The sequence below is a fragment of the Sphaeramia orbicularis genome, chromosome 7 (genome assembly GCF_902148855.1).
Source record: "Sphaeramia orbicularis chromosome 7, fSphaOr1.1, whole genome shotgun sequence".
In the NCBI taxonomy this organism is placed as follows: Eukaryota; Metazoa; Chordata; class Actinopteri; order Kurtiformes; family Apogonidae; genus Sphaeramia; species Sphaeramia orbicularis.
Genome location: NC_043963.1, coordinates 25,673,132 through 25,693,989, shown reverse-complemented (window position 1 = coordinate 25,693,989; position 20,858 = coordinate 25,673,132). Strand labels below are relative to the sequence as shown.

The 20,858-nt window shown below is 39.4% G+C and overlaps 1 protein-coding gene across 1 annotated transcript in view; it reads left to right on the top strand.

Annotated features, from left to right (window-relative positions):
• The first annotated feature begins 1,362 nt into the window (after positions 1–1,362).
• Positions 1,363–20,858, top strand: part of camta1a (calmodulin binding transcription activator 1a) — a 272,063-nt gene continuing 252,567 nt past the window's right edge. Inside the window, exons 1-3 of the mRNA XM_030137891.1 lie at positions 1,363–1,416; positions 5,145–5,246; positions 14,140–14,243. Coding sequence (XP_029993751.1) covers positions 1,392–1,416; positions 5,145–5,246; positions 14,140–14,243 — 231 coding nt within the window. The 5' untranslated portion in view covers positions 1,363–1,391. The remainder of the gene's footprint in view (positions 1,417–5,144; positions 5,247–14,139; positions 14,244–20,858) is intronic.

The following is a 20,858-nucleotide window of genomic DNA, read 5'->3' as shown; positions in this document are numbered from 1 at the left end:
TAAAGAAAGTACAAACATAAATATGGAATTATTACATGTGAATTAACCAAAGCATTTCGGAAAATAGTGTCTCATGTTTTTTCTCAGTATGAGGCTGATACATAATCTATGTTTTCAAGGCCCTTTAGAAGACATCACACGTAGCCTTCGCCTAATTGTAAGGGGATGATTTCTACATCCCATCCACCTAACTAATTCAGGCAAAGTGTGAGAAAATAACTTGAGTACATTAGTGCTTTCATTATTCCATTATTAGTTTCTTTGCAGTAACAACCCATGGACTGTACAGCGCCAGGCAGTGGAGGAGCTGTCCTTTCAGCACCACCTCCTCCAACTCCACTGTTTCAGCACTGGCCGTCCACAGCCTGTTAACACGGGATGAAGGCTGTCCTTGAGTGCTGTGCTTGACAAGAGCGCCAAAGGCTACGTCTATTAAGCACAATGATTTGTAATTAGATTGCTTGTAGTCATTTAACGTGGCCGTACAATTGCAAAGTCTATGCAACTGTGCCGTAATGCATTTGGAAGCATCGACAATGGACAGAATTAGCATCTTCAAATCTATTTATAATGTTTTCCCATGATTTCCTGGCATAAGTGTCGAGGCTTGGAGGGATCCGTCCCTCTTAGACATTCCTGTGGACAACAGTAACTTCCTGCAGTCTATTAAGGAGCTATTGGACATTACATTTACAGACTACTGTTGTTAGACGTGGCTGCTTTGCAATGAAAACTCATTTTTGGGGGTGAATTAACACGGATGCATGACACGTTTCACCTTTCATTCTAGTAAATGACACTATGAGTTGCGAAGAAGCAAAGATAATATGAAGGAAACAGTGGAGATCGAGTCTACTCTTTTACATATATTAAACACTATGGTGCAACAACACATAATATTGTATTCAGAAGGAACCACGTTGTTTACCAAGCGTTAAATAACTTTATTAGGAGGAATGACAGGCAAACTTAATATTCATGTTTTACTTCATATGTATTCCTATCATAAGGACAAGAGATGCTCCATCAGCCGGAACCTGAAGTTATTTCTTTTTTGTAAAGCGTCACCACAGTCTATTATTTACGAAAGCTTGGTGCTCGACCTGCGGCGCCTCTGAGCTGTTTTAAATTCACTGTAAAAAAAAAAAAAAAAAAAAAAAAAAAAAAAAGGAAAAAACAAAAACACGGCTGCTGGTGCCAAGGTGAGGGGAGATGTGTTTTTCATCCCGGAGCCTCTCTGTCAGTCACCGCCTCACAGCCAATGGTAAGTTCTCCTCGGTCGGACCGACTCGCCGCTTGCTCCTCCAGTCCCTCCTCGTGCTGTCCTCGCCGTGCACGCGCGTGGTACCCACGGTCGTGAGGAGGAGGAGGATGTTGCGCGTGAAGGGGAAATGGCTGCCGAAAACAAGCCGGAAGGTAAGAGAAATATAATGGGATTAATTTACTAGTATGACCGCTGTGTGATTTTACAACAGTTTTAACTCTGTGCGGAATTGACACACGCGTGAGAGCAAGTGGATAATTTTTTTGGTAGAAAACGGCTCCGGTATTTTCCTCCGAATAGGCTGCTAAAACGTGGAGACATCACCTAGCCAGCTAATATTAGCTTGCATTCTAGCCAGCTACTATTCCCATCGTAGCCCACATTTAAAGCACGCCACGGGGACAAATAGTCAGCGTGATAAAAGTACTGCGTTTACCGCCTATTTTGCTCACGGTCCTTGTCAAAACATGACCGGTTTAAGTTGTTAACAACAAGGCTAAGTTAATGACAACATGTCATTGGAATCGACTAACTTCTTCCCTTATTACCGAGCTTTATAAAGCGGGGTGGTTGTCTTCTGCAGCCGCTTTATGCAGTTTGTTTCGGAACCAGTGTTATACCAGTTCAGGTTTGTATGTTTCATAAACGGACAAGTCTGAGCATATCTTTAAAAATAAATCTCCTATATTCTCCAAGAGGGTCGTTCACTTCTTCCTCCCCCGAAAAGCGCAAGAAATTCCCGCGACTAGTATTTTCGAGTCAAAAGTGATGCAGTTTTTCCAACGTGTGTGTATTTTTTGCCCATCTGTCAGTTACTACTTGCACTATATTTGCTTTAAGACACGGACATCAGGACGTTGTAATGCCCGCTCCGCCGGTAATGCCCTATCGCACTCGAAATTAAATGCCATCACACCAGAGGAAACAGGGAGGATGGAGAGCAGGGTTTCCAGCAGCCACGTTACACTGCTGTACACATAGGGCAAAATGATGACTTTTCCACATTTAGCTTATTTCATACGGCTCACTAACTTAAAATGGAACGCATTAAACCCACTTATTTCCTATTTAGTGAGGTATTTTTGCTGCAAAACAAATCCGTAGCTCATGAGTTGTGGTCTAATTTAGCCCAGCCAGTGGAATTTGTTGGAAAGTAATAAAAACAATGCTAACAAGAATTACAGATCAAATAAAATAGCCTAAAAGGGACTAGTATTTTAACCCAGATGGCAGCTTTCTGCTGGCGTGCAATCTAGAGTTAGTTAGGCATTCAATCTCTGTTTAATATTTGATAAAGGGGATACTTTTATATAATAAAACACAAAACAACTTTAACTGGACTTTGCTGACCTGAGGCTCATTCCTTATCCAAATCTGTATATTGTTTAGTTTATTAGTGTTTTGTTCTATTACATTAACAATAATAGCCTGTAACATTTTAGGGTTTTGGTTATTTGATGAGCAGAATTGGATATGATAATAGTACATTACATTATGTTGTTGCCTGTTTTCTTTTCATGATTGCCATTTATTTTTTTTAAGTTGTTTTTTTATTTTATTTTTTTTTTAGATCTACTGAGTTATTTTGTATATCCTTAGGGTGGAGCAAAAATGTCACCGCATCATTTTAAATTGGCTGCATAATTTGAGAGAGAAAACGACTTTCACAGAAATTGTCAGTTCCCAACTGTTTTTGTTATTGCAGGGTTTGCAATTGTGAACAGATAGACTTTGGTGTCAGTAACCTCAAACACAAATTCTTTTTGATGGAGAATTACTTTAATGCTTCAAAAGAGTGTAAACAAATTGCCTCTGCCCATCTGAAGGAAATGATAAAACACTGGGCATTCAGTTTGTTTGGATGTCAGTGTGCCAATGAGGAAAGTAGAGTCCCACCAGGGGGTGCTATTGAGCTACAGAAACACACTTAAATCTGTGAATGATATGTCTGTGGCTGTGACAAAAAATGAAGACATCTGGTTTTATGATAGTAATGACTTCACTGTGGTGTGTAGGCCTAATGTATTCATCTACATAGCAGAACTTAGCAAATAGGCTCCAGTTGTTAATCTTGAAGCCTCTCGAACATAGGGAGCTGTCACTGAAAACCCTGACTTGAGAGTCCCATTGCTGAGCAGGTTAAGTTATTTTCAGTGTTCCTGTGAGGCTGGTCAGTGGAAAAAAAAAGAGAAGGAGGAAGGAGAGTGTAGATAGTGTGTGCTTCATGATTTCATGTGAATGCAGTGTCGTGTCATGCAAACGTGGCACTCAGGAGATTTTGCTGAATCTTGTTCCTGCATTCACTGTGTCTTTAGTTTTGTGTGTCCATGAATATAAATAATGCAAATATATATTTTTCACTGCACATTATAGCTGTAAATGGCATTTTTCCCATATGGTAGACAGCCACTGAGAGAGCCGGCGTGTTTCCTTAACCTTTTGTCCTTGTGGTATGCGGGAAGTGCTGCATGGACTGATCTCTCATAGTTGTTTGGCAGCTCTTATGATGGCCCATAACAACTGAGGGTTACATCTTGTGTTAAACCCAAGGGCCATGACCCAGTCTTACTCAGTGGTGTAATGTTTACATCCTGGGGTATTTCTCTCCAGCCTAACTGATTGTCAGGGCCCTTGGGGGTATTTTTTTTCTTCACACTCATAAAATGCACTGTGGGTCCTTTACTTTAAGTACAAGGCCTGGAGGGCACAGAAAAGACAGGCTTGATATGTCTTAGACTGAGATAAAATTACAGCCAAAGGTTTTATGAATCTACCAGAGCAGACGCTCATAAAAATATTGGTGTACAAGAACCAGAAATGAAACAAGCACTGAGACTTTTGTCAACAAAAAAGCTACAGCACTAACACTTCTGTGATGTTTGGATTAACCAGAAAGCTCAGAGCTTTTGTGCTCTTAGAGTTTTGTATATCCAGCATTTATCAAAAGTGTAGCATGTTACATTCATTAATAAAAATCAAATACATGCAAGGTCAAGCATATTTTTTGTCGTACAAAATGAAGTAGTTCATCAACAAATGGTTGAAACAGTGGTAACAAAGGTTGCTCTCTAAATTGGCATTGAATTAGGCCTGTAGCCTCAGCTGTGCAGTAAAGTCATATTTCTCTTTAATTTTAACGCGGGTGCAGCTTAAAAAAGTTTCATGATGTTATCATTTCATTCAAAGTTCAGGGTGAAGCGGCAGCAAAACATCAAGTAAGCACGCAGTCAGCCATTAACTTACAAAAGTGCTTGTGCAGCAATGGTATAAATATTTCTGAGCTGTTTTGTAAAGAAGGATGAATTTAACCTCCTCGTGATGTCGGATGACTTAGTCTTCCAGTTTTGTGTTGAATCAGGCGCTACATTTTTTTTTCCCAGCCTCTTAATTGAATCAGTGAGGTGTGGATGGATGGGACCCACGTCCGGTCTGTGCTTGCTGAGACATATCATTCTTGATGTCTGCCTGTAATAGACTTTTACTGACTGCTTTGCACAGCCTCTACTGATTGATTGTATTGATTCATCCAGTTTACCACTGACACAAAAGTGAGTGTTATTGACCCTTATCAAACTGGCTGAGAGCTACGGTGACCCTAACCACTGGCCGTTTTCCTTATACGGGCCAATGTATTCTATCAATTACAAACAAACACAATTACTCTTATTACTATTATTTTTTATCATTGTTTTTCTTGCGTTTTATCATACATTTGTCTGAGCAACTTTTTCTGAAGAGATTTTATGTGTTTTAAATGTGTTTCAATTTACTATCTAGCTTTTGTTGATATTTCTTGCATGGGGAGTGTGCTTAGTTATCACAGGCTTGGAGAATGCTTCTTTTCCTCGATTTTCTCTACTTTTCTCTTTGCCTCCTGAAGGACTGAAGAAAGTTCGTAATCCGGATCGAATGTACAGATCAGCAGTGTGTTATGCTGGCCATGGTCCACCTAAGAGTATCAGTGATGACACAGAGACGAACAGTAAGAGTCAGTTATTAATACTGCATTGCTGCTCCAAGAGGCCACTAGCTGGTCTATCTATTATTCATTCATCGATTCATTTATTTACTTCTTGATTTCATTCGTACCCATGCCCCCCTCCCCTCCTTCTTTTATTCTCCTCCAACACAACACCTCCTTGGGCTGCTCTGTTGATTGAAGTGTCTGCTTTACGGGATCACGCTGTCAATAGCTGAAGTGTTGTCGTTAACTAAGAGTGATTGTTTCAGGTTGAGGCCAGGGGATCAGGACCTGCACAGACCCTCAGAGAGAAAGCTTACACTTTGAGCCATCAATTACGGCCCTGTACTTGCCTTTTCCCCGCTTTTTTAAAACTCACATGTGACAAGTGGAGTAAAAAAATCAAACCAAGTTAATGCTAGGGCTTCAGAATCCAACTGCACTGACCAAAATACATTAGCAATGCTTGAAATTATTTATATCCTGTGATACTTTTCATTGAAATTGATTAATCTTCACTTTAGCTTGCCTGTCATTACATTTGTGCTCTATGGGGGCAAAGAACAAAGACAGCACAACATCATAGCTGAGGTTTTTATGACTTGTAAAATCCAGCTTCTGTGGGAATTGCTTCAGTGCATTTACTAGTCTGTGCACTGTGCTATTTTCTGGCACAACCAAAACAAATCATTCAGAAATATAGGCCAAAGCCTTGATTTATTTTCCCTTTTCTTTTTTTTTTTTTTTCCAGAAAATGTGTCGGAATTTTAGCCTCTGTTTTTACTCATTGAAAAAACTGTCCTCTGTAAAGTAGATTGTTTCTTAGCAGAATGAAGCCCCTTCATTGTTAATGAATACACCAGTCTCTTTGCTGCTGGAAGACTCTGTTGATCTAGACTAGAGAATGGGTAATTAAGTGTGCTCATGTATTGTCATTTCTAAACAGAGACTCTGAAATCACCCCCAACCCCTTGTTAGACTCCTCACTCGATATCTGACACTGGGCGGCTCTGCTGCACCAAAGCTTTTGGTATTTTTAAAAGAGAACGTTTTGTTTAAAGCAAAAAGGAGGGAGGCTCCTTGATGAAGACGGTCACAGGGATGACGCTGATAGACTTTCGCATGACTCCCTCAAGTGTGACAGCTGTGACTGACAATACTTTTTGCGAGTCTTGCTATTTTCCCTCATGTTATTGCGTGGTGTTACAGTATCCTGTAACCATGTCAGACACCCTGTTTAATGCGTTCAGCCTGGAGGTTTCTGCCTCACCAGGACACTCTGCAGTAGAATGCAGCGGCTCAAAAACAGTCAGGTAAACCACTGATCTGAGTAATTGTAGTAGTAGTTATGATACAGAAAAAGGGCTTTGCTTGTGTGCATGTGTTTAGGGACAAAGTAAAAGGCAACAAAAGCAAGAGAGAGAGAGAGGGGGAGAGAGAGAGAGAGAGAGAGAGAGAGAGAGAGAGAGAGAGACCTCACCTCTGCTCTCCTTGAGATGGGATTTTTATGGATGGGTGAGCTTGGTGAGGGCTGAGAACACATAAAGAGTCATTTTCAGTTTGTTGCAGGCAGTTAACCGTGTGTGCATGTTTGTTGAACTTCCAGTAATAGGCCCAGGCTTTTTTTTTTTCTCAACGGTTTGACTTCTTGACAGTCTTCCCTTATTACATTGTTCTATTGTAACTACCCAGAGATATAATGTGTCCGCTATAACTAATGAGGAATTGTAAACAGTGTAATTGTAAACAGTGAATGGCTGCCACGGTGCACATGTGGCGTCTTGTCTGGTAGGAGCATATGCAAAGGTGTCCAGTGAGACTTATTCTAATTCAAAATCCCTCACTGCCGTACTCACCCTTTTTTTTAATCTTTCCCACTGGAAGTTAAAAAACACCTTTTACATCTTTAACGGCAGATGCTGTGTGTGTTTCGGGTCAAACACTCATCCTAGATGCTATTGCTAGAAGCCATGTAATGTTCTCTTTGTAGTTTTGTTTGTAACATAGCAACACCACGGTGAAGTTCAGGAAGACTTTTCTGCTTGTGGGCGGTTTTTAATATCACTGTATGTTAGAGTGTTTCTGAATAGGCTATAGGCCAAATGATAAAGATAATTGGTTTCCCAATCCTACACTAACACGTGGTTATTTTCAGTCTACATGCTCCTCTCTGTGTCCCCGTCAAGAGCCATCAGACTGTGGGGAGACTGGCCAACTATAACTGAACTATTGGCCAATCATTGTTTTTACTGTCACTGAAATCTGACACTGGTTAAATCCTTCGCTGTTGTACAAAGCCTCAGCTCGGGATCTCCCACTGGTAGTAGGATATACACCCAAATCTAGAGCTCAGTCATAGAAACATAGGAGGGATGTAGATGATTATTAGAAGAGATGAGCTAATATGTGAAACGTATGCACACAATGGACAGGTTATTTATCTTTCAGGCTGAATTAATTACATTAGCAATAAATGTATTTTTTAGAGATTTTTGTTTGCTTTAAAGGTCTCTTCAAATGTTAACTTAACCCGGAGTCAGGACATTTAGTCATAGTGATGAGCGCATTCAGCTGAAGTTTTGAGGTTCAGCGTTAATCAAAGGTAAATGGCCCTATGTGAAGCGTTCAGAGCCAGTATCCCATTACTTTAAATACCAGCACAATAGCCTACCGCAGGTTAAACCCCCCTTTTTACCTTTTTCATCTTCTCCTTTCACACTTCAAAACCAGATTGATCGATTTTAATTGACAGCATGTCATTAGTCGACCACTGCTCCTTGGCTGTCTGAATCCCTCCTCGCTTCATATTTGACCAAATGTATTTTTGTCTGTTTTTTTTTTTTCTGGCAACATCTTGTAACTGCTTTCCCTGTGAGTTAGCCTGTGAGAGCACCTTTAGTTTTGATATGAGCTGTCCTTTACTAGTTTGACATCTCGTCTCCTTTACCTGCCATCATGTCACTTCCCACACACTCTACTCTAATTGTGGATTGTTTAAATTTAGATACCTGTTCTCACATTTATAGTCATGTCTTTGCAATTCACCAACTATGTTTACATACATCAGTAAATGTCAAGTGAATGCTTAATATTGCATGTACATGCTTGCTCTGAATTTATGGAATTTATGCCTTATGTTTTCTCATCTGCTGTTCATTCTCATAGTCATGTTCTTTTGGATTCTATGTGTGCATGCATGTTTTAATATAGATGTCAAATACCTTGTCTACTTTATGTTAAAACCCCTGCTGCAAGTACTATGATTTAACTTAAATGTTATGTTCCTCTGTCTCTCCTGGTCATTGTAACTGCATAAATGTACACGTGTTATTCGGTCTGTATCACACAGGGATTAATTGGTCAAAATAACCACTGCAAGGAAACTAGGATGAGGAGGTGTAACAGATAAGGATGCCTCTCCAGATGAAATAAGGCTGCTTGAGTTTTCCCTACTTACTTATCATTCCAGACTATTTTTGAAAACATGTTGCTTGGTTACAATTTCTGTGCAGTAGATAAAGAGGATGCATTTGTTTCATCATTCAAATGCTGTTTGTCTGAGCTAAGCTCATTTGGCTTAACATTCTAGTTTTGGAGCAAAACTCTTAGGGACATTTTTGGTCTAGCCCAGTGGATGGCTGCCATCCAACCTTATGACAACATACATTTTTATAGGCCTATTTCACTTCCACAGCACTTCTTAGTGGACAGAAGCGAGAGTCCAATCTGCATCCACAAATTTGTTCTGTGGTTCACCTCTATATTCTTCAGGTGGAGTCGCAAAAGAGCAGATACTGTTACACTGCCCTCCATATCCTTAAGCCTTATTAGCCACTGAACTGTGTGGAAAATGTTTGCATTCAAACTGTTACTTTGGCTATGCACCGCCAGCAGCGATTTGTTGAGTGATCTATAGCCAAAACATTAGCTTGCAATTTCTCCACAATGTGGGCACAGATTAAAAAGAAAAACTGTCACTCCCAGAGCGCTCTGAGACAGAGACGGAAGAGAGAGGGTTTTGCGTCCAGGGCTCAGATATTGATTAAAGATTTGTTTTTGTCAGCCTTTCCAGTCTCATGACCCTCGCTCTCGTCTCTAGGGTGGGGCTGGAGCAAGCTAGCATGACAGATACCCTTAAATTCGGCCCAAGTGTTTGCTTAGCAGCCAGGATCAGTGATAATCCAAACATCAGCACACAGATATATATATCTTATACCCCTTCGACAGAAGGTGATGTGAATTATGAAGGGACATTCACAGCTTGCTACTGTTCAGGACTCAAATGGCCAGTCATGGCAACATGAGAACTAAGACCTATACCCTGTCTTTTCTCTCCTTGTTTAGCCCTTTGTATGTGCGTTCTCTCATCAAGACCAAGAATGTAATTGGCTCCACTGTGCCAGCTCAGCTCAGCACATCCTCTCATGTAACAAGCTCTAGTATCAGCCTGTCTTGCACTTTAGTGTTTTACAACCAAATAGTAGTTTTCATTCTGTGTATCCTTTTCTTGGCTAATGTACAAGCAGTCATTAAGCCTGGTGTTTAGACTCCTAAATAAATATTAAACATTACAGGGGAGTCAACAGGAAATGCAAACAAGAAGAGTGCCTTTTAGGCTTTGATCAGCTTCTTGTAAAGGAAAAAGCTACTTTTACATTTCCAAAGCCAGATTGTTGTGGGTAATTTGGTGTTCATGTATTGAGCAGATCAGACAATTTGATTAGGAAGAGCTCATCTTGGCTATATTTTGTAAACCTATTCCAAACCTGGCATTTAAGCTATTCCCTCTTGGGTGGTTTTGAGTTGATGCACAAACTACTATATACGTGGATTTCCATGCCACAGTGGACCGATCTTTAATTAGTAAGCAATACTTCTTTGGCTCACAGTTCCTTCTCTTTATCTGTGGAAATGCCCGGTGGAAGGAAACATAGGCATGCAGTAGCTGAAACACTATTCGTGTGGGTAAATAGCAGCGGAAAGAGGAAAGTTATGACAGTTTAATGCTGTAGAAAAGAAACTGCAGTGCCGTGTGTTCATGGAAGATTTGTTCTTGTGTAAAAACAATGTTGGACAATGACTGCTAGATTAAGAGGGCCGGTGCTGAACATCTGAGACGTAAGTGCTGCATCCATATTTGACAGCGCAGTGCGCAGTCTGAAACAGGCACCCTCTTTTGTAATATGATGTGAAAGCAACTGGACAGAAAGTCGCCGGACATCTTAAAATAACCATATATGTATGCTGGAATTATATTTTATATCTGTTGCAAATCCTTTTCAATGAGCATCTCATCCATGATCCATAGACGTACAGTAGGAGACACTTGGCAGTTTCTCCTGTGATGCTGTGCCAGACTTACACTGCAGCCATATTCATTTCTTGCCTGGTTCGGGGGCTTTTTGCTTCCAGTCTGGTCTACAGCAAGTGAAACACATGCTCAGTTGGATTGAGGTCAGGTGATGGGCTTTACCCGTCAGAACTGTTTGGCTGTAAGAAACGTCTGCATGTTGGTTAAATATCATTGTCTGTATGCACTTTCAACACTGTGAACCCTAAATCTAAACACCACAACACCTGAAATTGAAGGTCAGCATTTTGACAGCCTTGTTCAGAGGTAAAGTACTTGTTTTGGCTTATTAGATCTACGCTGAAATTACATCATCAACTCACTGATCTATGAACCGATACAGTGTTACCTCTCCTGCTGTAGGTGCAAACTAATAGGAATGTCAGGTAGATACTGGGGTGTGCACAACACCAACATGTTGATAAAACATTACCTAATTCAACAAACTAAGTGAGAGCTCCTGTATGAGTGAAATGCTGCTGTGTAAGGCCTTTAAGGTTTTAGTTATTGTTTAATTTTAAATCCAGTGCTGGAGTAGAAACTAAATAATGAAAAATCACTGCTCTTTCTAGCTGAAGTACTGTACATCGCTTATTCACAGATATGAGATTAATATAGTCTGTAAATTTGATTTTAAAACTTGTTACAGCTACACAGAATTTTAATGCAGGAGGCCCATGACTCAGGTTAGTATGATAAAGCATTTAATAAATGACTTCTGCAAAACTTTAAACACACAAAATAGAACTGTTGAACCAATGAAAAATTATGCTGTATGTAAAAATGGTATTTTGCTGAAATTAAAGTGTAAAACTGCAAATTACTGTGAATGTATCACATATAGGGAAAAACAGTGCATGCTTTGGCATGTAGGATGTCCGTATCCAGTGTGCATAAGTGTTTTACAAGAGGTTATTTTCTCTATGTCACAACTGTTTGCTGTAAAAAGAAACGGCTTAATCGTAATTAGGGCTTTTATGAGGATGTCTTTATAACAGAGCACTGTCTTCACTTTCACTGTACATGCACATTAGTCGTCAGTGATCATTTTCCAGTTTTGGCAGTAACCTCATTTTCAAAATGTAAAGTTGAAAGATTAAGAGAAATCCAGTTAACACCTGTTAGTCTTTCCAGTGTACATGTCAGCGACAGATGAGACATGGATTTCAAAGTGAAATGTGGTTCTGTTGCTGTTGTGTCACCTTTTCATTGGCACGGCGCGCTGAGATGCATTTTACATACAGCGATTCAGGGGTGCGTCGCATACAGAGCAGCAGAGCCAGCTGCACAGAAACTTGCTGGGCAATGACTGGTGTAATTAACCACGTGAGAGACTTGCATTTTTTTTTTTTTTTTGAAGTTGTCAAGATGCCTAATGCTTTATGTTCTCATCTCAAGTATCAGTAGCCTCTGGCAGACGTATCCTCCTCACAGAATTCTATCTAAACTTTCTTTGTGAGAAAATCTTTTACATAATTGAGATGCATTCCAATCCAGCTCTGCCTTGTTTTGCTGGTGTCATAGGTGGGTGTGCCAGAGGGCAGCGCTGAATCTTGAATAACCTGCAGAAAGACAGACTGTCGGTTGTTTACAAAAAAGCCTTGTAGAAGACCATATATCTATATACCTGCATCTAGGTTAACTTATTGTACTACTGAAATATTTTCCCTTTTTAGTACCCCCATAAAAGAAAGAATGAAAGAATCACAGTATAGCCAGGTACTGTATAGGTAGATTACACTTTTTTGATTGTTTATAGTTCACATTGCTTGTGCTTGAATCTCAGTCTTTTTTTTTGTTTGGCACATCTCTGATCATTCAGTTGCAGCATGTTTTCCAGTTCTGACAGTAAAATGGTTGTGGTGGTACCTAGGAGCAGATGCTGTATGTGATTCTTAATTGGGCGAAGCAAATGATTACACATACCTGTCTAGCTCGTATGAAACTGAGTCTACAAGCAGAATTATAGGTACAGATGGAAATAGCAAATATAACAGATCTAAAGAGCTACTCCCACATTCCTCTGGGAGCGATACTGATGTTCCACCTTCCGTATTACACTCAGAGACTCCCAGCCTCCATCTCTGTGGACCAACTGTGTTCTTTCCCATTGAATTTTCCATATGGTGGTTTCTGGGCAGCAGCAGCACACTATTCTTTTGGTAATGTACAGCAGCTTTCATACACTCCTCTTATATCCCCATAATGAAGTGCAATAGTAGATTATTTGTATTGGCTTTAAAGTGGGGTTTTGCTTTGGTTGAACTTTTTTGTCTTTTTTTCCACAGTCAACTACTAATATCAGCGTCCCCCGTGGGATCCATAGTCAGCACTGGTTTTTTTTTTTTTTTGTTTCTCCTTTTACATGCCCAATTTTTCCACCCATATCCTAACACAATATATGAAAGATTTGAACTCAGTCTGCTTTATTTGTTGTTTAGTTTTTACTTCTTCGAGGTTAAAGTACAGTTCTCTGTGTAAACTGTTATAAGATTATTTACATACTGAAAACTGAAGAAAGCTTAATTTGCACATACTTGCACATTACCTAGATTAGCTGATAATTTACATTATTTACCATATTATTATCCTATGATAATTAGGTTGTAAGTGTCAGATGAAAGTATTTTCTCCAAATTTACAGCTCCAAAGATAGAAACAGATTCATATTGGATTGTTGTTTCTTATAAATCCAAAACAGAAATATTTTTTTAATGATTGTAACAAACCAAATGTTTTCTATACATTTGCATAGTAAGAACACTGCAGCATATTGTTTCTAACTGTCTACAGTCCCTCTGTCATTTCTATTACGATTGTCAGTGTGTGGTCTTTGGCATTTCAGCAATTATTTATAAGACCTGCGCTTATAATATCCTCATTTTTTTTATGTAAATTGCAGAAGTTAATAGCACATAGGCTTACATCTAAAAAAAAAAAAAACAACATGTTCACATAATGGGATACTTCACAACATGTTTGTTGCCTCTCTTAACAAATGTAATGTTTTACACTTAAGCCATCTGCATATTTGAGCAGTAAGAAAGCAAACAGAATGAAATGAATGCAACCATGCATTAGGGTGTCTTTAAACCACCCTGTTTGTGAACTGATTATGAAATGTAAATTATAGATTGAATGACATGCATTATGATGTAAGCGTTAGGCCTGGCGATTGTAATTATTTCCCTGAATAATATACCACATTCTGGCATGCGGTACATAGATTCCCATACAAATCCCCATACACTATAAAATCACTCAAGGGTGTTTATTATGTCTAAATAATGAATAGACACAGTCTTTACAAGTTGACAGTGAAAAATTTCTGGTGAACTCCCCTGACAGAATGCATTTCACAGTAAAATAATTTAGCGGAGCACAAAATAAAATGTATGCAGTACTCTATTCTTAAATTAATTTTCTAATTCATTTGGGGATACTTATTTTACAGTCAGCGTTTTGCTGCAGAGAGACTGATAAACTGATAAAGCCTGAGACGAGCAAGTCAATAGGGTGTGAGGCCTGTGCTAAATATTCTGTTTTTTCTTGCTCTTGTTGCAGATGAACATGGACATTTGAAAATATACCTGCCCAAGAAGCTGCTTGAATGTCTACCAAAATGCACGTCGCTGCCAAAGGAGAGACACCGGTGGAACACTAATGAGGTAAGGCCACAGATCCTTACTGCAGCACTACACCGAGTCCGTCTCTTCGCAAAAGTGCTCGTATGTAAGACACACTGTTCTGTGTGAAACCAAGTGAACTCCCTTCAAAAGAGCTGAACACATTTCTCCTTCATCTGTGCTTTTTTTTTTGCATCAAGGACCACTGAGATGTATTTTACATAATGAGTCTCACTGTTAATGTATTTCTGTGTTTTCACTGGTGACCTGGGGTTCTCTCTTATTGTGTGCAACTTCAGAAACATTCATCATCAAAGCACCTTAGCAGTAATTTAAATAAGATGATTTCGTAGGTTGTCTTTATGTTGGCCCAAACCTTTTTTTTATCTGCATCACAAAATCATTTTCCAGCATAAACAGTTTATCCCCAATGGGTTGTACACAGATAGCCTGACCTTTTATTATAATTCGGTATGTTCTCTGGGGGAATAGAAAGACAAACTGTGAAATACAGGACATGTATCCCTTCTATCCCCTAGTTTAGACTGAGAGAGTTGTAAAATATCAGTCTCATCCTGTAGTTTTTCTTTACTGTGGGTTTGCCATTTTGCAGGGAAGCCCTGTTTCACATAAATCAGAGGTTATTGTCAATGCACGTTGTGTCGTGCTCACATAAATTCACCGATGCTGTATTTAGCAAGCATTATGAGGGGCTCTTGATGTAAACATAAACAGTGTTTAACATTACTCTTATGAAAGCTCAAGGTGTCTGACATTTCGTATTTGCATCACATTAGAGAAGATAAAAAAAAACCTCTTGGAGTTTTGTCTCTTGAAAATCAAAGTCAAACATGTTTTGCTTGTCTAAGATGTCACAGATGCCCTCTGCTGTGGCTTTTCTGCTTCTGTAGTTATTTCTTCAGCTCTTTCATTTGATTATTTGAAAAGTTGTGTTTTTGCCCACATACACATCAAAATAAGGATTCCTAGAAATTTACCTTTTTAGAGTCTCTTGGGATACTCACAGTTATTGATCCGTTCTGTCCTTCAGTCTGTACTCTACATACACAAGTCTGGAGTGAACATGTTATACTATCCTAACAGGAGCTTATGCTGCTTCATTTGCTTCAAACTCATTTGCCCCTTTTCTCAAGAGGCAGGTTGATGAATTCATCACTTAACATTTCCACTTTTGATACATGAAGAACTGATTCCTCTGTCCAGAGAGTAAGCAGTTATAATTAGACCTAAATACAGTCCACAACAAATCTTAAAACTAATATGCAAAAATCAACCATCCATGCTTTTGATTAACAAATTGTGACCACATAAATATAGTCATCTGTGGCGATGAAAGTTAATTAACTGAAAAACAACCAGATGATAAGGCGCCGGGCGTGCTGTTCCTAAGACACAGGATATTCAAAAAGACAATCTGTCATTGACACACTGTTAAATGTTACTTTGCATTGATTTTGTGTATAGTCATCATATTTCTAGAAACAGACTTGAAAAGTCAGTTTTGTACATCAAGAAGTTTGATGTACAAAATTATGATGGTGATTAGTAAAGAAAATATGCAGCATTTTCTATTCTGCACATCACATGCAGTTACTGTTTAAAACTCCATCTGTCATATCTTTGCTTGCTTGCTCTGGCCTAGTTATGACAAAAAAGTAAAGCGCTTGTGTGTTTCTAATTGACTGATGTTGTAACTTGTTTGCCCTGTGTGACCTGCATTGTGCTGCTAGCAGTCTTCTAAATTAATTAACATGGTTTTGAAATTGATCTCAAAATGTAAGTATAAGCATTTGCTGGGGATAAATGCTGTCGGCTACAGTTGTTAGTATGCCTTGTCATTTATTACCAAATTAAATCATAACACAGATACAGTATTTGAGGAAAAGCAGCATGTTCCTGTTACTGGGCTGCTGATTCTTCTGCTGATATTTTGTGGGCTAATAGGATGTTGGAACTAAGTGAGAGAAAAAAGTGAAGATTCCAGTGGTGCTGCGGTTTGCATGCCAATAGTGTTTGCCAGGGTTGAAGAGAGCAAGGCAACCTTTCCCAAAATCAAGGACGTTTCTTCTTTGTGTGGACCATGCAAATCAGAGTGTTTGTGCCTCATTGGTGGCAGACAGGCAGGAAGGGAGGGATCAGAGAGGCTCTTGTCAGTGCAATTGTGTGACTCTTAGTGAAAGTGACACCTCATCAATTCAGTGCATATTTCTGGCACTGGCTCAGCATGCTTAATGCACTAATTTCCCGCTTTTTACATATAAGAAATCTGAGTAGTCTGGTATGCCAGAGCTGTTCATGATCGTGTCTGGTAGGTCAGAGCTGCTCATTTTCTGTCTGTTGTTAATGCCACTTTAACCAAAAGGAAGAATAATTGTTGGACTCTAACTGTAGGTTTTCTTCCCTATAAATATTAAGCACGTAAAGCTCATATTAATCAAGTACACGTTATATAACATGCACTCTCAGGCAGACATTGGAGATCAACGCAGGTCTTGTAGATCACCTGGGTCATTTTAGCTGTCTGGAATATTTGCAATGCAATAATGGGAAATAATTGCATCTATGCCTGCAGAGACACTGGTTCACTCTCTGAACTATTTTATTCACATACTTCAGCTAAATACTAATAACAATTGTTCTTATTTTCTGAAGTGACTGAATTTTTTTTTTCAGAAAACTAAAGTAGGAATTTTCATTGTTTTATTTTAAACCTGTTTTTGAAAAAGCCTGACATTAGCTATCGCAAACAAATCTTTCATGTTTGTAGACCACTTATTAAGTATCTGCCTGCTGTTTGTGCACATTAATATTGGACTTCTAAGAAATTACTCTCCCATTCCTGAAATAACTCAAAAGTTGCAGGTCCTGCATAATGTAGCTGATACGATGCATTCCTAAAATACCAATTTTTGCTTAGAACCACAGCACACATCGTGCTATTGCTCATTATTTGTACCTTGTTTGAAGGTGGTATAATTACATTTTACTCCAATTCATGAAGATATACACACTTACTTCAAGTTTGAGTGGAAAATATTGAGGATACAACTTACTGCTTGGAAACTTTAATGTGGAAAGAGAGCGAGTGGGGATTGTGGTGTTGCTGGTGAAGCTAATGCAGAACTATTCATTTCTATCTCATTCTCATGATTCCCCTGTGTAGTTTCATTAGATAAAGGTGTGCTGGAATACATTTCAAGCATTTACTGGAAAATTTGATAAACCAATCGAATCAAAATTCAAGGGAGGGGATGAGAGTTTAGAAGGTTGAATGGAGCTCTTGTCATTGAATCATGAGCGGTGTGCAAGGTACGGATATGCTATCAGCCTCGCATTATCAATGGGAGTGAAGTACCTGGCAGCGCTTGAGAATTTACTTGGCATCTCTACTAGAGACAAAAACATGCTATTATTTGAAAGAAATACAACAGGAGGTTGGGAGTGAAATACTTCTAGGCTATTTGTTGAAATAATCAGTGCCATTCCTGTGATTTCTGTTCTCTTGAAATGAGACAAAATGATAGCCCTCTTTGTTGTGAATAGCAAACAGAAAGCAGAAACAAAATAGAAATATTTAGAGGAAGTCTGTATTTACATTGCTCTTTCAGCTATTGATGTGCCTGAGTCGCTCAGGTGAGACATGCAGCAACAAATCCTCACAGAATTCCTCTCAGGTCTGCAGCCAGCTGCTATTGTCTGCTTGGTGCTCTGGCACGATGACCTCTATTTTGCTAGACATTTCGGTTGAGATTAGAATCTTTTTAAAGGAGGACATCTCACACAGGAAGAGCTTTAGGCTTATATCCCTTTCAAGATCAAACAGAGTCAGCCTGATGTTTGGTTATGCTGGCACAGAGGTTGCAAGACTTGAGAGGTGCTGGAGAATTGCAATTTTACCAGTGCTATTTTCAAAATAGACTTCTTGGTCTTTGGTTCAATTCAGAGCTCTCATTCAGAGTGTGTAGTATTACAAAATTCTAACCAAGTGTATGATCAGTAGGGAAACAATTTTATTCAGGCGACACCTTTCTTCTATTTAGTTTCAGTTTACCCCCTAAAATGTTATTTTTATAGTAGCTCTTATGGGCAAAGAGTTTGAATGACAGCCTTTATGACTTGCTACAGGAGTCCTGAGGACAAGACCAAGCAATATTTTTGCTGTTGCTACATGCTGGCTTAGACCCCCTCTGTGTTGCCTCCTTGTAGACATAAACCTTACTGACTTTTAACAAGTTGCTCAACTTGTGTGACATTTTACAGCATTGACAAATAGAGGAAAAAAATGCCAGTTTTGGAGAAGTGACTGCATTCCTAGTCACTCATTCTTAGCAAACAGAGGCAGAGGAGTACAGCATGAAGCGTTGTTTGAGGGAGGACACTAGGCCTAAGCTAGTGTGACACCCTTAGCCTTTAATGAACGGTACAACGCTCTGAGTACTGTGAGCTCCCACTCAGCTTAGAGGGGACTGCCTCTGAACTGGTGCTGAACCAAAACAGACAAGCATGCATCAGCTCGGGCCTCCGCTGGCCTGCTACACATTTAATGCCCCTGTCGTCAGGAATAATCCTCTCTGCCTCACGTCACCGCCAGCAGCAGCACAGCATGGTGCCCTCATGCAATATGCCGCCACTCAGGTCAGAGCGTGAGCACCAGTGAAAAACACTTAGTGGACTTGCTGGGCAGCAGGTGTAACAAGCAAGGAAGTGCTCATCAAAAAGCACAACAAATGGAATTAAAGGTGAGATTTGATAAACTTGAAAGACTGTCAGAAAAACTGTTAGATAGGTGCTGTAATAACAAGTCCAATTGGATGTAACGCAGTGTTATTCTCCACTCCTTATCTCTGACTAAAACATAATTTGTATTAACCCCCTCTGTGCCACTTTGTTATCTTGGATCCCGCTGTTTTGATTTTTCTCAACACTATAATCTCGTGAATACAGTTACAGCAGGGAAATGAATACACTTTTTAATCGTTCATCTGTTCTTTGAAAACAGTAATGACTTCTCTTTTTCTATTGTTTTCTTTCAAAATATTTCAACTTAAAATAAGAAACGGGACCAGATGAATTCTCAGTGTGTGTTATAGAAATATTTCCCAAAGGAAGGGTCATTCTTGAATATTATTGTATTCCCTCAATTTTAGCTCACCAAGCTGTTGTTAGTCTAGTCATGCGAATTGGCCCTGTAGTTTACTCTTTCCAGTTCAGTAGTACTTTTTACCTCTGATGTGAGGTGTTTGTAACCAAAGCATGGCCTCTCATTTGTTTGTTCTGTGTGTGTGTGTGTTTTAGCTTCACTGACTTCACTGTCCACTCCCTAAAACCCAAAATGCCCAGCGCTGCTTTTTATAATGTACATTGTTTGGGTCATGAGTTTCTGGTTTGCTTTCATTTTTCTTCTGCCCATGTTTCCTCCAACTGTAACTGTGAGCAAGTTGTGGTGTGGATTCCTGCGTTTAGTCATCACAAGACTTTGGCTTGAAACTTCTGGTGCAAAAGCATCCCCATTGGAATATCTTGACCTCATTAAAACACTGGATGGATAAAAGCTTTCTCCTATGGATTAGAAGGACGCTTATTAGAGAGATCAGGCTACCCTGGTCAACGTTCCACCTATTTGACTATTCAGTACAAGTTCTGGTACATTTCTATCATTACAGCCAATCCTGAACTGTCACTAGTTTAGTTTTTATGGACATCAGTACTCACTCAGACAATTTGCCCAATCAAATGCAAGGTCATGGCTGATTAAATGTTTATCCTAATTTGAGCTTCACAGCTTTCTCTGTGGAGAGTAATTAAAATGACTTCCACCAATTGCAAATGTTTACAGAAATGTTCGTTAGCTCCTCTAGGGCAATCAGTGGAAATTAAAGGTCACGTTTGTCCATCTATCTGAGTATTTGTTTGTTATTTCTTTTTCTGTGTGGCGTAATGTTTTCAGGGATGTTTCTAAAATAACAGGTATTGAGAAGCAATGATGAATAGAGTAAATGAAGAAAGCCTCTTATCAAGGTTCAGATTATCAGCTCTTCAATTGAGTTGTCATTTAGATGGTACAGTTTTATCACAGTTTCTCTGCTACAGCCATGCAGAATGACAACTTTTTGTGTTTTTTATTGGAAACACAGGCTAATTCAAGTCTCTGTTGAGTGACCTGAAACTTTGCTGTTGCCACTCAATTACCACTTACTAAATATAATTGTCGTGCTTTTTCAGTTCACATTTGGGTGGTGAAAGTAGAAGACAATCAGATACGAAGTTGGTCGAGTTTCTTTGGATGGCTGACTTGATAGTAACTTCCTGTGAGCCTGATAGCTTTACTGATTGCTAGTGTTGTAGCTTACTGTGAAGTGTCAATTGCAAGGCTACGGTGTAGTGAGGCAGTTGTAATAGGAACCCACCAGTCAGGTCATTCAGGGGGTCTTGCATGCTACAAGGACCCTTTGCTTTTTCTTCTGGATGTGCACATCAAGGCAGGGGTCCTCAGTATCCTCTGAAGACAGGGATATCCACTCAAAATTGTATGACCTCTATTGTAGCAGATACAGGTCACTCCACCTCCTGTGGGAAGCCTCTAAATTGAACCCAGCTTGTGTCTTCGATTTCCTTCCAGCTCTCTCTTCCTCTGGT